The 18,029-nt window shown below is 49.2% G+C and overlaps 1 protein-coding gene across 2 annotated transcripts in view; it reads left to right on the top strand.

Annotated features, from left to right (window-relative positions):
* Positions 1-18,029, top strand: part of Nudt3 (nudix hydrolase 3) — a 57,410-nt gene that overhangs the window by 17,765 nt on the left and 21,616 nt on the right. For both annotated transcript variants that reach the window (XM_021630045.2, XM_021630052.2), the window contains exon 2: positions 15,011-15,121. In XM_021630045.2, coding sequence (XP_021485720.1) covers positions 15,011-15,121 — 111 coding nt within the window. The remainder of the gene's footprint in view (positions 1-15,010; positions 15,122-18,029) is intronic.

Below are 18,029 nucleotides of genomic sequence, written 5' to 3'. Positions count from 1 at the left end.
TTTTTTCTTCTCATTTCATTTCCCTCCCTCACTACCCCCTTCCTTCCTTCTTTCCTTCCTTCCTTCCTTCCCTTCTTTTTTTTAAATGGAGCTTAGAGCTTAAACTTATACCAGCTGAGCCATTTTCCCAGCCTAATATATTTTTATATTAAGATTTCTTTTTGAAGTTTTTTTTTCTTTTAAGATTTATTTATTGTACATGAGTGCTCCATCTGCATGTACACCTGCATGCCAGAAGAGGGCATCAGACCCCATTATAGATGGCTGAGAGCCACCATGTGGTTGCTGGGAATTGAACTCAGGACCTCTGGAAGAGCTGACAAAGCTCTCTTAACTGCTGAGCCATCTCTCCAACCCCTTTTGGAAATCTTAGACAGTAAAAGATGATTCAACAACTTTTTGTTTTGTTTTGAGATAGGGTCTCTTTTTATAGCCCTAGCTGTCCTGGACTTCTCTGTAAACCATGCTGGCCTTGAACTCATAGAGATCCATTTACTTTTGCCTCCAAAGTCCTGGGATTAAAGGTTTGCCCACCACACCTGGCAACAACTGTCTTTAAAGCACTGGCTTCTTGTTGGGCCCTTATGAGCAAAACCAAGGCCTCTGCTTGCAATAATGAAACTCAGAGACATTGTCACAGACTGAGGTGACAGTGTCTAGAAAAAGACCAGCCATGAGCTTTAATAGATGTGGTGATGGGCCTGCTTCAGGGTATGGTAATTAGGTGGGCTGCCGTCGTTTCTGTGGTCCAGGCAGGAAAGCACCAGCTGGAATTCCAGTGACTCAGAGAGTGGGAGGGGTGCAGTGGGCAGTGCATTGCAGATGGGGTGGGAACAAGGGTTCTGTGGTCATACTCTTTTTTCTAAACATAATATTTATATTGATTACTTGGGAAACTCACACCATGCACCCTGATTTTGCCCACCTCCTAGGCTTCCTGTGTTTGCCTCCCTTGCCTGAGGCCTCCCGACCCTCACCCCCCCAAAAAAAAATTCAGAAAGAAAAAAAAAAAAAGCCCATTTTATGTTGTCCGTATACTCACTGGAGCATGGTCAACCTCTCGGTGTTCTGCGCCTCCCCGCCCCTGAGGGAGGCTGAGCCCTCCCCTTGCACTCCGGCCAGAAGCCCTATGTGTGGAGAGCTGCACCTCTGCATACCCGCCCCAGTGACTTCAGGAGTTACCCCTGAGGGCTTCCTCTCTAGGCTGTCACTTTTCTGGGGAGCGGAGGTTGGAGTTGTCACAGAAGCCTTTTATGGTCCTCTTTATCCGCTGGGTGTTTGCAGTCATCAGTAACACTGAAGGAGTAGCTTCCTCGCGCTTCACAGTCAGTGGGAGCACAGATCCTAGGCTTCCACGCGGTTTCTGGCAACAGCACCGACGACGGACATCCGCTTGCTCCCCAGCATCAAGCACCTGCCAAGGACCTCCACCTGGTCTAGAACAGCTGATAGCAACATGGTTCTCTGCCTAGGCATAGACCGCTGACCAGCATGGCCTCCGGGAGAAACACAGGCTGCGGAGGTCTTTCAAGGAGGTCCAGTCCAGTAAATGGACCATTGTTTGTCGAAAACATCCTGTTGCTGTCCAGAATGATTGTGTGGCTGGGTGTCTTGTTTGAGGGGTGAATCCACGCAAGCCCAGGGGCTGTTGCTCACTCTCCTGCCGACCCTCCTGGATAAGGACCTGCTCCTCTGTCAACCCAGCCTTCTCTCATCCATCACAGCTGTTGCATCTCCAGTTCCACCTCCCATGTGCTGGCCTACTAGCTCGTCTTTCCTGCGTCTCCATCACGTAGCCGTTCGTCACAGTGGCACAATATGCTTCAGGGTGTCACACAGTGTCCCCTCTTGCCCAAGCAGATTTACATGCAAATGTTGGTTGCACTGAGTCGCTGGTCTGGTTCAAGGCCTCTGGCTTCTTCCACACCATTAGCACAGGACCCTTGCCAAGACTCCTCTGTCATTGCCCTGTGTCATGGAGGTCCTGCAGCCAGGACCAGCCCCTTCATGCACTCCAGCAGATCATAGATGGGGTAGATGTTGGGGTAGGCCAACTCTAAGTTCTGGCCTGGCCCGTGTGGTAGCTGAGTTGATCAACCAGGGGCCTTCATGTCATCTCCCCTCCCACCCCGAGTCATACTCTCTTTTTCTTTTTAACATTTTTAAAGATTTATTTATTTATTTTATGTATGAGTGCTCTATCTGCATGTACACATGTCACAAGAGGGCACCAGATCACATTATAGATGGTTGTGAGTCACCAAGTGGTTGCAGGGAATTGAGCTCAGGACCTCTGGAAGAACAGCTGATGCTCTTGACCACTGAGCCGTCTCTCCAGTCCCCAGTCATATTCTTAATCATCACCAGCCAGTCATACTGTCTCTGTATTCTCTCTCTTCCCCAATTATTTTTGAGGGTGGGTTTCTTCTCTGTGTAGCCCTGGCTGCCTTGGACCTTGTTCTGTAGCCAAGAAGCTGGCCTGCCTCTCCTCCTGAGTGCTGGGATTAAAGGTACAGTACACTGCCCACATAGGATTTTCTTCTTTTAACTGAAATAAAAAAAAATAATAATAATAAAAATTGGCCTGCCAGTGGTGGCACATGGGAGGCAAAGGTGACTTTTTTTTTTTTTAGATTTATTTTTCTATTAATTATACAGCATTCTGCCTGCATATGTGTCTGCACACCAGATCTCACTATAGATGGTTGTGAGCCACCATGTGGTTGCTGGGAGTTGAACTCAGGACCTTTGCAAGAACAGCCAGTGCTCTTAACCTCTGAGCCAGCTCTCCAGCCCCCCAAAGGTGACTTTGATTTCCAGGCCAACCTGGTCTACAGAGTAAATTCCAGGACAACCAGGGCTACACAGAGAAACCGTGTCTTGAAAAACAAAAATTTTTGAAGAAGAAAAAAAAGAAAGAAAAAAATTTTTTCTCACAGTATATTCTGATGATGGAAAACTAGGGGATACTTCACAGAGTTCCACATCATCCTTGCGCAGCTGCACTGATCTTGTTTGTGTCAGACATCTAGAGCATGTGCTGCTGTAGTGAGCACTGTGCCCGTTTTCTCAACCATCTGGTTCTTCTGATGGTGAAAACAACGAGGGACAGCGGCTCGAGGATCAGTCATTGTAAGTTCCAGGCCAGTCAGGGCTACTAGTCCTAAAGAGAGAGAGAGTGCCCGGTGGTGGGGTGCATGGGTTTTTATCTCAGCGCTTGGGGGCAGAGGCAGGTGGGTCTCTGTAAGCTCCATCATGGCAGGGCTACACAGAAATACCCTGTTGAGAAAAACAGAGGGGAAGGAGGCGGTGGAAGAAATGGAGCGAACGCTTCAGTGGCTTGCCGCCACGCCTGACCACATGAGCTCGGCCTGAGGGACCCATGTGATAGGAGGGCACTGGCTCTCTGAGGTTGATCACTGCTTTGATGTGTGCCGTGGAGTGTTCCTGCATACAAAGACACAAGTACGTGCACTAAGAACACGTCAGAGAAAAAGGTAAAGGGGGTGTTTGAGCGGTTCTGATGGAGGCCGGAGAGGGTGAGAATGTCAGCACAGACCTGCTTTGAAAGCAGATTCAGGCTGCAGAGGACACGGGAGAGGAGTCAGGCCATGCACAGGGAGTGAGACCAGTTAGGACTTCATGTTCCTCAGTCAAGTGAGTGAGTAATGGGAGCAGATGTCAGAGATTCAAAGGGAGAGATTTCCTGAAGTAGGGAACAGGTCAAATAGGAAGAAGAGTGTGTGCTTTGCGTGCACTTTGAAGATTACACTTGGCTGTAGAGTGACCAGGACTCAGGCCTCACCTGCACAGGCTGGTGGGGGAGAGAGGCTGGGGACATGGCTCGGTGCTTAAGAGCGTATGCTGCTCTTGCAGAGGACCTGAGCTCAACTCCCAGCACCAGCATGGTGGTTCACAGTCACCCATGACTACAGTTCCAGGGATCTGATGCCTTTCTTTGACCTCCTCAGGTCCCAAATACACACACAGTGCGCATTCACGCACAAAGGTAAAGATCAGAGATGACCAAGGAGTTAAGACTCCATGTTCTTCCAGAGCCAGAGTTCATTCTCAGCGCCCATGGCTGGGGGAGGGGCACTTACCACCCTCCACCCTTGAGCTCAGCTCCAGGGAATTTGATGCCCTCTCTGGCCTCTGAGGACACCTGCACAAACACAGTCATATGTGTTTAAACATAAGAAACGAAAATGTACAGAAGGGAAACAACCTGGTGAATTTGTGTAGGAAATATTAGAAGGGATCTGGGAGTTTTGCTAGTGCTAAAGAACAAGCAAGTGTAGTTTCCTGAAGGGAGCAACACCTTAGTAAGTTACTTCAAGTTTAGTCACAACTACAGCAACCTGTGCTCGGCGTCAGCGGCATGGCACGGCACGCCTCTAATTCCAGCACTTGGGAGTCAGAGGCAGCCTGTTCTACAGAGCCAGGGCTGCACACAGAAACCCTGTCTTAAAAAAAACAAAACAAAACAAAACAAAACTCAAATAGTACAATAATCTGAAACATGTTCCTTATCCAGTGTCGTCTTTTTTTTTTTTAGTATTTTTATTTATTGGGTTAGGCATGGTGGTGCACACCTTAAATCCCAGGACTTGGGAGGCAGAGGCAGGCAAAGCTTTGTGAATTTGGATATAACCTGTCGATAGATCAAGTTCCAGGCCAGCTAGGGGACATGTCTCCAAAAATATTATTATTTTCTGTTTATGTATGTGGACGTGTGTGTGCCACAGTGCACACATTCTCTGGTTCTTTGTGCTACTACACTGAGCTCCAGGCTGTGTGTCTGGTAAAGCTGTTGCAGGCAGGTCTACTGTCTTTTTCTTTCATCTTGCTGTAGGAGAGCTGGGGTTGCAGAATGCGCTGCTATATGCTGCTTTTTACGTGGCTTCCTGGAATCCGACTCATGGCCAAGCTTGCTCAGCAAGCGCCGTTTTATCTTTACCAGATGAGGCCTTACACCAGGCCTCCTTAACTCTTGATGTCCAGGTGAAGTAGGTTACAGGCTACTGTCCGCAGTCACAGGGCTCTGAGGGGGGCGGGCAGTGCCTGCCGTTTCTGAGGGCTGTTGGCTGGATTAGTTTTCCCCTGGACATGTAAAAGTTGTAAGTCTGCCATTTCTAAAAATATGCCGCTTAGAACTCTCCCTTAGCTGTGCTTAATGCGTCTATTTTGGGGCCTTTTCCCACTGCCAAGACACCCTAATCCCCCACAAATGCTGAGTGTGCATTCCCCTTAAGTGACAAGCCTGCTTCCTCTAGCCCGCCGCAGCTGGCATGCTGCGTAGTGTTGTGCTGTTGCAGGTGCATGAGCTGAATCTGCCACTTTGCTTCCCGTTAGCTGTTTGACACTTTAGGGGATCTCTTGTGTAGCTGCCTTCCTCTGGTGGAAGTTATTAAATGGCAGCAGATGATGGAAAGTCACTAAGCAGAATTAACTTGGGAACGGACCCAGGTCGCCCTGGCTGGGATTAAAGGCAAGAGCCACCACACCCTGCTAACAGTGTGCCTTTCAAGTAGTGACGCAGCACTGGAGGAGTCACAGCTCTCTGTCCTGGCACCACAAGCCTTGGTGGCCCCTCACCTCACAGGCCTGACAGATAACTTGAGGGAGGAGAGGCTCACTTTGGTTCATGGTTTCAGTGGATCACAACAGGGAGGGCAGAGGCTGTCTGTGGTGACAGCAATGTTTGGCCCTCACACCGTGACCCAGGAAGCAGAAAATACAGAACTAGGGCCAGGTTAAAGCTGTAAGGGCTTGCCTCTGCTGAGGCAAGGCCAGGCCCCAGCTTCGACCTAAGGCTCTCACAGCCTTGATCTAGTAACCCAAAGCCAGAGCCACAGCTGAGTCTGTGGGGGGCATTTCAGACTCAGGCTATATTCTGCCCATGTCCTCTGGGATCTCTTCATAGCCATCTTAGAATGCAAATGAATTCCGTTCCTCCTGAGGAGTTTCAGCAAACTCTGTTCTGAATCCACTCTCAACTGGAAGATGCTGCTCGGTGGTAGAGCCCTTGCCTGCTCCCTACAAAGCCATAAATTTGACTCCTGAGGGCTGAATACAAAGCAAAACAGTGAATGAAGTCTGGGATGTCTTCTGAGGCTACAGGCAAGATGAAAAAGAATGCTAGAAACTTGAGTATACAGTGACAGAGTGAACATTCCTGGTGTGAACCAGCAGCAGGAGTGTCAAGGAAGGAATGGACCTGGCAGAGCCACCAGAGCCTAGAGCTGTGTCCAGCATCTGGGGCATGTGGTGCCATGGCAGTCCACCCCTGCAGCTTCCCTCAGCAGCCATCCTGAGATCTCCATTGTCACGGCGTCACACAGCCTGAAGGAAATCTCACCCTGCAGCGTGGTGCCTGGCCTTCCTTGCTTTCTTCTGAACCCTAGTTTTTTACTTTATCACCCTGTCACTCTAATGCTGCAGACCTGCAGACTAGCACCGTGTGTAAGCATGCGGCCTGCCCCTGAAGGCCCGGCGGGCCTTGTAGACTGTGGCTGCATGTCCTCCGAGAGCCTATGTGACGGCATTTTCCTGCACAGCCCCTTTCCAGCAGTGGACTCCTTTGGCTCCTTGAAATTGGTTTGTAGTTTTATACCCTGGGGCCTTCCCAGAGGTCCTGCCTTTTAAATAGCATTGTCATCCCAGGGCTTGCTTCATCTAGAGCTGTGAACATGTGCTCCCAAACTCTTTCTCAGCTTCCTGCTATGCTTTTTGTTCCACATCCAAATTATAAGGCCAAAAGCAGTAAACACTGACAAAGCTATAGGCTGATGTATACTCTCTGGAATTTCCTCTGCTAAATAAATTAGTCTTTTTTTTTTTTTTTTATAGGGGTGGGAGTGGCATTGAAACATCTCTTGTGCTCCAGGCCAGGCTGGCTGTCAACTTCCTAGGATGATCTTGGCCTTCTGATCCTCCTGCCTCCACCTCCCAAGTACTGAGATGAGCGTGTGCTGTAATGTTTGATTTTATGAGGCGCCGGGAACTAGATGAGCATGCATGGTGGGCAAACACTGCCAACTGAGAACTATCAGCCCATCACTCTTAAGCTCAACCTCAGATTTTTAGGATTTGAACAAATCTTAGATTACTTGTCAAAATGTAGCATGGGATTTGTGGAGCTGAGTTCCCACTGAGACCTGAGAGAACAGTTTTTACTGTCAGTGTCTTTGACATGCTAGTCTGTAGCGGAGAGCCACCTGTATCGGTCCTATTTAAAACTCTACTTTATTTGGGGTGTTTAGGCCTCCTCCTCCCTTCCCCCCCCCCAACCTTAAGTAGGAGAGACAGAAGGTTAGTGAGGCTGTTAGGGTAAAGGTTACCCGGCTGTTTAGGGTCAAGGGGTTCTTTTAGGGCTGTGTACCATCTCCATCATCCACAGACACAGCCAGGGGTCTCCTTCACACTGCTGGGCCCTGAAGGTTTTTCTCCATCTGCCTGCTCCAAACCACCATATCATTTCTGGTCTCAGCTACACGCCACAAGCCAACAACTAATGCCACACCTTCTCTTTCTCAGCTCTCAAGGTATATCCTCAGAGTCCTAGGCCATGGCCCTCTCCAGGCTGCATGTGGAAGGCCGATACCAGCTGGCAAAAGCCACGCACGAGACAACTGGTGCGGACAAACTATAGCCCAGCTAAAATCCCACACTTGGGATTAAAACAAAAGCATATTTACATAACATAACTGAGTTTACAAAGAAACCAAAACTTCCATTACAGTAATCTTTTTTTTTTAAGACTTACTTATTAAATAGTAGACAATGTTGTATTTGCATGTACACCTGCAGGCCAGAAGAGGGCAATATATCTCATTTTAGATGGTTGTGAGCCACCGTGTGGTTGCTGGGAATTGAACTCGGGACCTCCGGAAGAACAGGCAGTGCTCTTAACCTCGGCACCATCTCTCCAGCCCCATACTAATCTTTTTAACTCACAGAAGAATTACTATTAAGCAAGGCTCACAGTGGCCCAGGATTCCCATCCCGCACTTCCAACCTCTTCTTCGTCCTCCCACAAACTAGTTCCATGTTCAGGGTTAGTTGCTGCATTGACCTGGCTCCGGCTTTCTGTGTTAGACTCCTTTGTATTACTCTGACCGTGTACTTGGCGGAAGTAACTCACAGGTGGGAATGTCAGCGTGACTCGGGGCTCAGAGGTTCGGACCGTGACTCAGGGAAGTAGGGTAGAGTGCTTGCGGTGCAGCAGGCAGGAAGCTGAGCACACAGGCCAGACATGGGACAGGCACAGCCTTCATAGGCGTGCCCCAAGTCACAGTTCTGCCAGCCGGGCTCCTCAGAAGGTTCTGCCATAGTGAAAATAGGGCCTCAAGCAAGGGACCAAGTACTGGGAAAACATGAGATTCCTGGGAACATTCCAGAATCAAATCATATGCAGTGCTTTGAATGGGAGCGGCCACTATAGGCCACGAATGTTTGTTTTCTGCAGTTGGCGGGACTGTTTGGGAAGGATTGGGAGTTGTGACCTTGTTGGGAGAGGTATGTCACTGGGGATGGGCTTTGAGGTTTAAGAAGCTCACCCCATTCCCAATTAGTAGACTCGATAACTCCCCCCACCCAGAACCGTGAGACCCAAATTGGATGCTTTCTTTTATAAGTTGCCTTGATCATGTGTCTCTTCACAGCAGTAGAAAAGTAACTAAGACACCCTAATACCCAGTAAGCTTTTCGTTGCCAGTGAGAATTAGCTGGGTGAATTATGTAATCTGCTAGTGTGTTCCCGTGTGGGAAGTGGTTGGTGGAAAGGGATACTACTCGCTGTGACTTGATCTTAACAGCAGCAAACTGGAAGTGCCCCAAGTCTCCAGGGAGAGGGCTGCATGTGGCTCAGTGATGGGGCGCTCACCCAGCACACTTAAGATTCGACTTTGGCTTCCCAGCACTAAAAAACAAATAGAAAACAAAGAGGCTGGTTAACTAAACTATGGTATAACCATATTCATGAAGTCTTCAGAGGGACTGGAAAGATGGTCGGCAGTTAAGAGCACTTGCTGTCCTTTCAGAGGTTCTGGATTTAGTTTCCAGAGCCCACATGGCAACTCACAAATGTTTGTTACTTCAGTTGCAGGGGCTCTGATGCCTCCCCCTTTTGAAAGGTTGTTTTTGTTTTATGTGAATAGCCATTTTGCCTGTGTGTCTGTGCATGCAGTGCCCACAGAAACCAGAAGAGGGTTTTGAATCCCCTGGAACTGGCTGTTGTGAGTGGCCACGTGGGTCCTGGGAATTGAGCCTTTGGTCCTCAGGAAGAGCAGGCCCTTAATTGTTGAACCATCTCTCCTGCCAGCCTGATATCCCTGTGCCACACACACATGAGTGCAGGCAGAGCACACACACATAGTAATTAGGGGAGGTCTAGGCTAAGCACAAGCTGTCCCTGGTGGTGCCGACCCCAGTGGTGATGGCTTGTGGGGAGGGAGCTATTTTAGTTCCTCTTGGCTGTTGCTGGGACAAAATCCCTGACAAGAACAACTGACGGAAGGAGGGTTTGTGTGGAATGAGGGCTTGAGGATGCAGTTTCTGTGGGGGAAGCCTGGAGGCAGCGTAAGAGGTCAGTTGTCATGGTCAGTGTCTGAGAGAGCTGTGTGCCGATGAATGCAGCCAGTGGGATCTGCTGCCAGGGTTGTAAATAGGCGTGGAGACGTGTGTGTTACTACCTGAGAGATCGAATGTGATCGTGTTCCTAGATCAGCATAAGGAACTGTCTGTCCTGCTAAGTGCAGAAATGACATGATGGGTATTGTGCTAACTGTCAGTTAAAGAAAGAAAACAAGTATTCAGCAATAAAAACCTACTGATGTCTGGAGTTTGCTTTGAAATACTGACTAGTGTGGGCTACAGGTAAGTCAAATGAGATTGGCAAAGCCTTAATTATTGAAGCTGGCTGGCAATTACTTGAGAATTCATTGTATTTTCTCTATACTTTTAAGTATATTTGAAACTTTTCTATAATTAAAGGAGCTTTAAATAAAAATCACAAGAGGTGCTGGACTGTGGTGGTGCACACTTTTAATCCCAGCATTTGGGAGGCAGAGGCAGGGGAATCTTCACGTTGGAGCCCAAGCTGGTCTGCCCAGAGTTCCAGGACAGCCAGGGCTTCACAGAGAAACCTGTTTTGAAAAACAAAACAAAAAATCACAAGAGGTTTGGATGAGAGCTAGGCACTGCCGGGAGGCAGTCTTAGCCGGAGAGTTGAGCCCAGGCTTTTCAGGTAAAGGCCCTTTCTCACAACACCACGGTGAACAAGTAAGCCAGACTTTCCGTGTGGTGTGCTGATGATCTCTGCACACGTGGGACAGTGACGTGGACGGTATGGATGGTCCACTGTTACCCTCGGGCACCAAAAGGAGAGGCATTGCGTGTGCTCGTTTATAGGGAAGAGCTGTGCTGTGCTGTACTGGCCCAAAGCTGTCGCAGGGGTCTGGGCGTAGAAGTAAGAGGGGAGCTTGCTATGCCTTTTTCTTCAAAGGTTTGTGCAGACAGTCTCAGTAGCCCAGGCTATCCTTGAACTCCTGATCCTCTTGCCTCAGCCCCTAAGTACTGAAATGACAGGCATATGCTACTGTGCCAAACTACAAGACCTGCTTTTCAATTTGTCCTCTTGTATATCTTATTATTGAAAAAAAATAAAAAATTTGCAAGTGGAACTAGGAACCAAAATCTAGACACTTGTATAAGATTAGTATTATAGAAAAGTTATTCCTGAGGAGGACCTGGAGACTTGGGGCCCCCTCATTGTAAAGCTGAGAAGGCTGGAGAGCTGGATTTTCCTTTGTGATGTGGGCTGGTGGGAGGAGTTAGCAGCAGTCTGGTACCGCAAGCTGACAGTACACACCTGTGCTTTCTCTGTCACGCCTTAAGGTAGGTTGCACATGGGCTTGATTGATGCTTGCCTTTGTTTTCTATGAGCCTGTCTTTCAGAGAAAATAGAGAATGTGGCTGTGCACAAGCTGGGGTTTTCCAGTGCGATCCTATAGCTCAGCCCTGAGGCGGAAATACCCAGTTACGAGGTCAGGAATGGAGATGCTTTATCTGTTTCAGTGAAGTTGAGAAGTCAGAGTATTGAATACATTGTATTCTTCTGGCAGGAGTTGCCTAGACCGGGAGCTTGGAGCTCTTCTGTCCCTGGGAGGGAGTCCTGAACACCTGTTCCCGGCTCCCAGAGCTGCACATAGGGAATCTGTATCTCCTCTCTCTCTCTCTCTCTCTCTTTCTTTCTTTCTTTCTCTTTCTTTCTCTCTCTCTCTCTCTCTCTCTCTCTCTCTCTCTCTCTCTCTCTCTCTCTCTCTCTCTCTCTCCATCTACCTACCTATCTACCTGTCTGTCTGTCTGTCTGTCTGTGTTTTTTTAAACAGGTTTTCTCTGTAGCCCTGGCTGTCGTAGACTGGCTCTGTAGACCACGTTGGCCTTGATTCACAGCAATCCGCCTGCCTCTGCTTCTGCTTCCCTTGTGCTGGAATTAAAGGCATATGCCACTGTGTCCGGCTTGTACACAAGGTCTTAAAGGGACATGCTACCTCTTCCCCAAGCCACAGAGTCAGTCACTTCTGTCGTTTACACTCATAGGGCTCATGCTGAAGAATGATTCTGTGCATGGTGGTGTGACCACACCCACGTCTCCATATTGTCACGATAGAAGAGCGGCAGTTATCTGGCAACTACGCAGTGCACGCTCCTGTTAAGGAGGCAGGGAACTGCTCCGCTGGAAATAGCCTGGTGGAGGTGGCCCCCAGCAGCACCTCCACTGAGCCACATTTTGTTTCTGTTTTTAGTTCCTCTGTAGACTAAACAATAGTGTTAAAATTTTAAAGTCGATACTTTTGAAGGTCAAAATGCTTTACAATCCTAGGAATTGAAGTCCCTAATACTTGAGCTTGCGGTCCTTTACCATTTATATAGTACTTCATTTTAGCCCAGGGCATCTTACCAACATTTCATGGGCTGTTAGGTGGAAGTGTGGTAGCTCTCCTCAGAACATTCTCTAGGGCTGGAGAGATGGTACTGCCTGTTCTTCCAGAGGGTCTGGGTTCAGTTCCTAGCACCGACATGGTGGCTCTCAGCTGTGTCTCTAGTCTTAGGCGTTCTGAAGTAGTGCTTCCACGGGCACCAGGCACACATGGCACAGGGACACATAGGCAGCAAAACACTGACACATAGAAAATTTAAGACTTTTCAATTCTATCTGAGAACACCTCTGTTGAATTCAGACAGGGCACAGAATTGTTTACTTTTGTATTGGTTATATTTTATGAGGAGACCTGTGTTAAATGATGACAAAACACTTGTGTGTTGGGCAGTTCACAGAGCATAATGATGAGATAGTCATGTAGCCCTTGTACCACCTAGGCATTAGCATAGCTGCCTGACACAGTAGTGGGCCTCAGCTAGAGAGATGCCCCCTTGTGTAAAGGCACCTGCTGCCAGGCCTGACAACTTGCATTTGTTCCTGAAACCCACATGGTGGAAGGAGAGAATCGACTCCTGCAAGTTGGCCGCTGACATATATAGTACACAGACACATACACAGACACACAGAGACATACACAGACACACACACATAGACACACACACACACACACAGGCGCACACACACGCACGCACACACACAGACACACAAACATAGACACACAGACACACAGGCACACACACACAGACACATACACACACAGGCACACACACAGACACATACACAGGCACACACACACAGGCACACACACAGGCACACACACACAGACACACACACACACACACAGACACATACACACACAGGCACACACACAGACACAGACACACACAGGCACACACAGGAAAATAGCCTCGCTGAGTCTGCAGAGTGCCATGGTTGGGACTGGAGTCAGGCGCGTGTCCTGCTGCATGCCATTCTCTGCAGATTAGCCAGGCATTCAAGCTGTGTGGCTCGTTCATGGAGATTTCGCGGGCTGCAGGTAATCACTGTGGAAAACCTTTGGAGGGCACCCACAACCTCTCCCTGCCATGCACACTACACCCTGGCAGTGCAGGTGGAGACTTGCCCAGGCCCTGGAAGAGCAGCCAGTGCCTGGGCCTGGGCCATCTCTCCTGCCAAAGCCGCTACACTCCTGAGAACAGAGTATACTCCTTGGGTCCAGCGCCTTTGAGTTTTGGAGGCTGGCTTGCCTTGTTTTCACTCTGCTACTCTGCTTTTGAGGTCCTGTCTTACAAAGTTGGTATAGCTTGCTAAACCTGGAATTACAGAGGTTTCCTGTTTTCTTCCCAGTGCATCATAGTTTTTGCAATTGTATTTAGGTTACTAGTCCATTTTTACTTAATTTTTGTATTTTAACTGGGCAGTCCAAAGAGAACCTTTGTTTTCAGTGGTGAGTTTTCTGTCCTGTCCATATTAACATTTCAGCGTCCTGTCATTATGCATGAAGGATACGGTGTGAACACAGATGTTCCTCACAGGCTCTGTATTTGACACTTGGCCCCAGCTGCTGGCACTCTTTTGGAAGGTTGTGGAAGCTTTTGGACATGGGCCTAACTGGCAGTCACTGGGCTCAGTTTGTCTGTTTCCTGACCCACAGAGATGGGAACTGGGTGCCTTTTGCTTCCACTTGTGTGAGACCACCCAGCAGTCATGGCTTTCCTGCCAGGAGGAAAAATGTCCCACTTTTCTGACGTTGCTTCTTGTTGGGTATTGGGCCGTGCCATAAGGAAAGCATCCTGTACACACCAGCTAAGGGATCCGGAAGTGTTCTCGTTAGCAGAGCAGCACATTACATTGCCCAAAGCAGAGCTTCCATTTTCAAAATAGAGGAATTATGCGTTATAAAAGACACATAAAGTATGTTATAAAAACGTATTTCAGTCATCATCAGAATAGTGGCTGAGTCTGAATTAGTAAAATTATATCTTTAAAGTTTTTTTTTTAGGTTGTTTTTATGGGTTTTGTTTGTTTGTTTGTTTGTTTGTTGTTTTTGTTTTTGGACAGGGTTTCTGTGTCGCCTTGGCTGACCTGGACTCTTTTTGTAGACCAGCTGATCTCACAGAGATTTTCCTGCCTCTGCCTCCCTGAGTGCTAGGATGACAAGCATGCGTCACAGCACCCTGCGGCTCTCTACTTCTTAATAAACATTCTAAGTTAAATTCCAGCCAAGGCATGATGGCACACGTTCAACTCAGCACTTGGGAAGTAGAGGCAGAGGCTCAAGAGTCCAGGCCAGCCCAGACTGACTGCATGAGACCCTGTTTTTTAAGAGAAGACTAGAATCAGAACTTGTGAGGACAGCGTGTATTAAAAGAACCCAGGGCTGCAGAGCTGACTCAGGAATTAAGAGACTGGCTAATCTCCCAGAGGACCTGGGTTTGATTCCTAGCACCGACATGGCAGTTCATGTCTGTCTGTGGTTCTAGTTCTAGAGATCCAGTGTCCAGTTCTGGCCGTCTTGCACAGGGTGCAAAGACATGCTCCATGCACAAAAGGTGCATTTAAAAAAACAAAGAAAAGAACTCTGCTCATCAGCTGTCATTGCAGCTGAGTAGTGCAAGGACTGCTGCTCCAGAGCCAGGGCAGGCTCAGCTCTGGGAGTGCACTGTGGGCTCAGGGCAGTTGTAGCCTGGGGGCATTCACAGCCAGCGACCTCCTTTTCCTGGTCCTCTTTTCAGCTTTTCCAGGCTTGGCAGTTCCACCTGTTTTGTTACCTCATCAGCTGTATGTTCTGAGGGCTTTAGGAAAAGGAGAAGATGGAAGAGAAACGTGAGACAGCTGAGTGTGGGGGCAGGGTAAAGACCATAGCCGAGGTTGTTCCCAGCAGATGCCCTTGGCATGTCCCGGGCAGAGTGCCTGCTGTTCCCAACATGAGGCACTACCTCGTAAAATGTTATTTGGAGGTGTAAACAAGAGCCAGTCCTTAGTTACTGTGTCCTTTTTTCTGTTTGGACTGATCTGTGAGTCTCTTCTTGAGTGTGACCTCACTGTGCCCTCTGACTTCAGGTGCTGCTCGTGAGCAGTAGCCGCCATCCAGACCGATGGATTGTCCCCGGCGGAGGCATGGAGCCCGAGGAGGAGCCAAGTGTGGCAGCAGTCCGGGAAGTCTGTGAGGAGGTATGGCCTGTCCTGTAGGTCCCACTGTACCCTGTCAGCCCACGGAGCAGTGTGCTCGTGACGACAGAGAGGCGTCTAGTGATGGGGACCACACCCTCACTGCTGCAGCGTCTGAATTCTCTGCAGGAGGAAGTCAATATGGGTAGTGGCGGTATCTAGTGACACCTGCCAGGCCTCCCTGACTTCTGGTGGCTCTCTCCCAGCATCACCTCTGCTACTTGTCAGAGATCAAATATCAGTGCTAAGAGGAGCCAGCTGCTCATTGTAGCTCATTCTCAGGTACCTGAAGGGGGGTGAGGCTTTGTGCCTGTCACATGCTGGTGAGCTGGTTAGTGCTGGTACAACTTGAGAGATGACAGGACTCAGGCACATTTTGCTTGTGCATGGGCTGATGTCCTTGACCACACCCAGGCCTTATTAAATGTGCCAGAAGAATCAAGTCACCTGGTGGGAACTTCCAGCCTAGGAGGGCTGGGGGTGTGGTTCAGTGTTCAGTCCTCAGAGGTTCTCTCCACTCTAAAATTGTTGACAGTCCAGGGGAGAGAGAAAGTCCAAGAGGGGAAGTGAAGAGGAAGAAACTGGTGTTTTTCCATAGCCTGTGCTGGCACTACCATGCTCGGCTCTGAGTACAGCCTCACTCAGAATGGGTGGCGAACACAGCAGTGTGCTTTTCTTGCCTCGTGGTCTTCCTTGGCACACACAGTATTTTTAAAGATCTGTTTGCTTGTTCTAGAGGGTGTCAGGTCTGATTTTCTGCACATACAGAACCATTTAGGACACTCCTAGGGCCCCGAGAAGACAGTTCGGTGGTAAAGTGCTTGCTTAGCATGTGCAAGGGTCAACTCCAGCACTACCAAGATCAAACAAACATTTCCAGGCTCGGCTGTGGCTCAGTTTGTAGAGTGGCTACCTAGCATGCCTCACGTCCCAAGGTTGTTCCCAGCACTGTATCAGCAGGGATCGTGTGCACACCTGAAATCCCGCACTGAGAAGGGGAGGCAGGAGGACCACAAGTTGAAGGTCCTCAGCAGCAGAGTGAATTGGAGGCAGCCTGAGCTACGTGACCCCCTGCCGACAGCAGCACAGCCCTGCCTGGCGTGTCTGTTGGTTGGCTCTTACTGAAGTTCCGGAGAGTTCTTCAGGCTCTGCCACTCTTGCTCTCTGTCTCTCTCCTCTGTCTGTCAGCCACACCTGGACTGGGACCCCTGCAGGCAGTGGCCACGCCCCTCTAAGTCCTCCCTTCTCCACTGCCCTTGCTACTTTGGCTCTTGTCCTGGCCTGCCTCCTTGTGGTAGCAGCCTGGCCACCATTGTTTCATTCTCACCTTCAAACACACGGTCTGCATGTTTGCTCACCTTTGGAGGAAAAGGACCCTTCTCCCTGAATCCTCCAGCAGACTGTGTCTAGTGTTTCAGAGCCATTTCCCATGAGCATGCTCACACTAGCTTCTGCCAGAGGCCGACTGTTCTCCAGCCTGCAGAGCTGCCGCGTGCTGCTGCTCGGCTTTGAGAACCTTTCCGAGTGAGCAGCCTACTGTAGTGTTTCACACCCAGAGTTCCAACACTGGGCTGGAGGCAGGAGGATCACTGTAAATCTGAGGTGGGCCTGGTTTACATACTGAATTGAGTTCAAGACAAGTAAGTTACAGATCAAAACCTTGTCTCAAACAAACATCTTTAATCCTATCACCCAGGAGACAAAGCAGGAGGGTCTCTGCCTCGAAAGTAAATAATAAAAAAGAGTAGAAGAATTTTTTTTCCCCATGACAGTGTTTCTCTGTGTAGCCCTGGAACTCACTCTGTAGACCAGGCTAGCTTTGAACTTACAGAGATCCACTTGGTTCTGCCTTCCAACTGCTGGGATTAAAGGCCTGTGTACCACCACATGGCTATAAAATCTTTATTTGGTTAGAAATTTATTTCTATTTTAACTTAACATGCTTTTTCTACAGTGTAAGTGTGAATGAGTGGTTAGGTGTGGTGATGCACACCCGGGATCTTAGCATTTGGGAGGTGGAGGCAGGAAGATCAGTAGACTCCTGCCTGGACTACCTGAGACACTCTGAAAATGATAATCTGTAACCTTAGGCAGTTAGACAAAAGCACCACACAGGTGCCACATGATCAGTCTCTATCACAGAGATAGCCAGAGGGACAGTGCGGAAGCTTATGGGCCTGGCTGTGTGTCAACAAAGACAGCCCCTGTGAAAATAGGACCGAGACGTCCTTCTTCAAGAGTGTGCGTAGGAGACTGGCGCCCTCCGCACTGGCCAGCAGCGTGTTAGAAACAGGGAGTTCTGGCCCCACCCAGAGCTGCAGATCGATGCTCATACGATTCCAGGTGGCTGCGGTTGACGTTTATGAAGTGGTGTTCTCAGCTTCCCAGCGGAGCTGGAGGTGCCCTGGAGGCTCAGCTCTGGATGGGCCAACTCCACATCCATCCCAGTCACCTGGTGCTCGTGGGACCAGAAGGGCAGAGCGCTTTTCCAGACTTGTGGATATGGATGAAGCTAAGTTCCCATGGGTGCAGTCCCAAGCCCTGCATAGGCTTGGCCACAGGGCGGAAGCCAGGGGCCTCAGGGAGAAGCTGGCCTGTCCCAGAAAGGAGACAAGATTCTATGGTTGGCAGCAGTAGTGCTTGCTTCCTGGTTTGGCTGGTTTCTTTTGCTTTTATTTGGCTGCTTCCTGGACCCTCCTAGAGGCAGCAGCCCCTTGGCCTGAAGGTTTGTCTCCTCACCTGTCAGTGTGATTCTGTGAGCTGTTCTTATCCCTTAGCAAATCCTTCTCAACCGAGTCAGATTGGAGTCTCCTGGTTGCTCGTGGGCTCGGCTCTGAGCAGGCCCAGACTCATGTGAGTAACGACTGCTTTGCTCATATCTGCCACCCTTCCCTTCTGGTCCCTGCTAACC

The sequence above is a fragment of the Meriones unguiculatus genome, chromosome 16, assembly GCF_030254825.1.
Source record: "Meriones unguiculatus strain TT.TT164.6M chromosome 16, Bangor_MerUng_6.1, whole genome shotgun sequence".
NCBI classification, from domain to species: domain Eukaryota; kingdom Metazoa; phylum Chordata; class Mammalia; order Rodentia; family Muridae; genus Meriones; species Meriones unguiculatus.
Note: the sequence above shows the minus strand (reverse complement) of the source record. Positions and strands in the feature narration are given on the sequence as shown.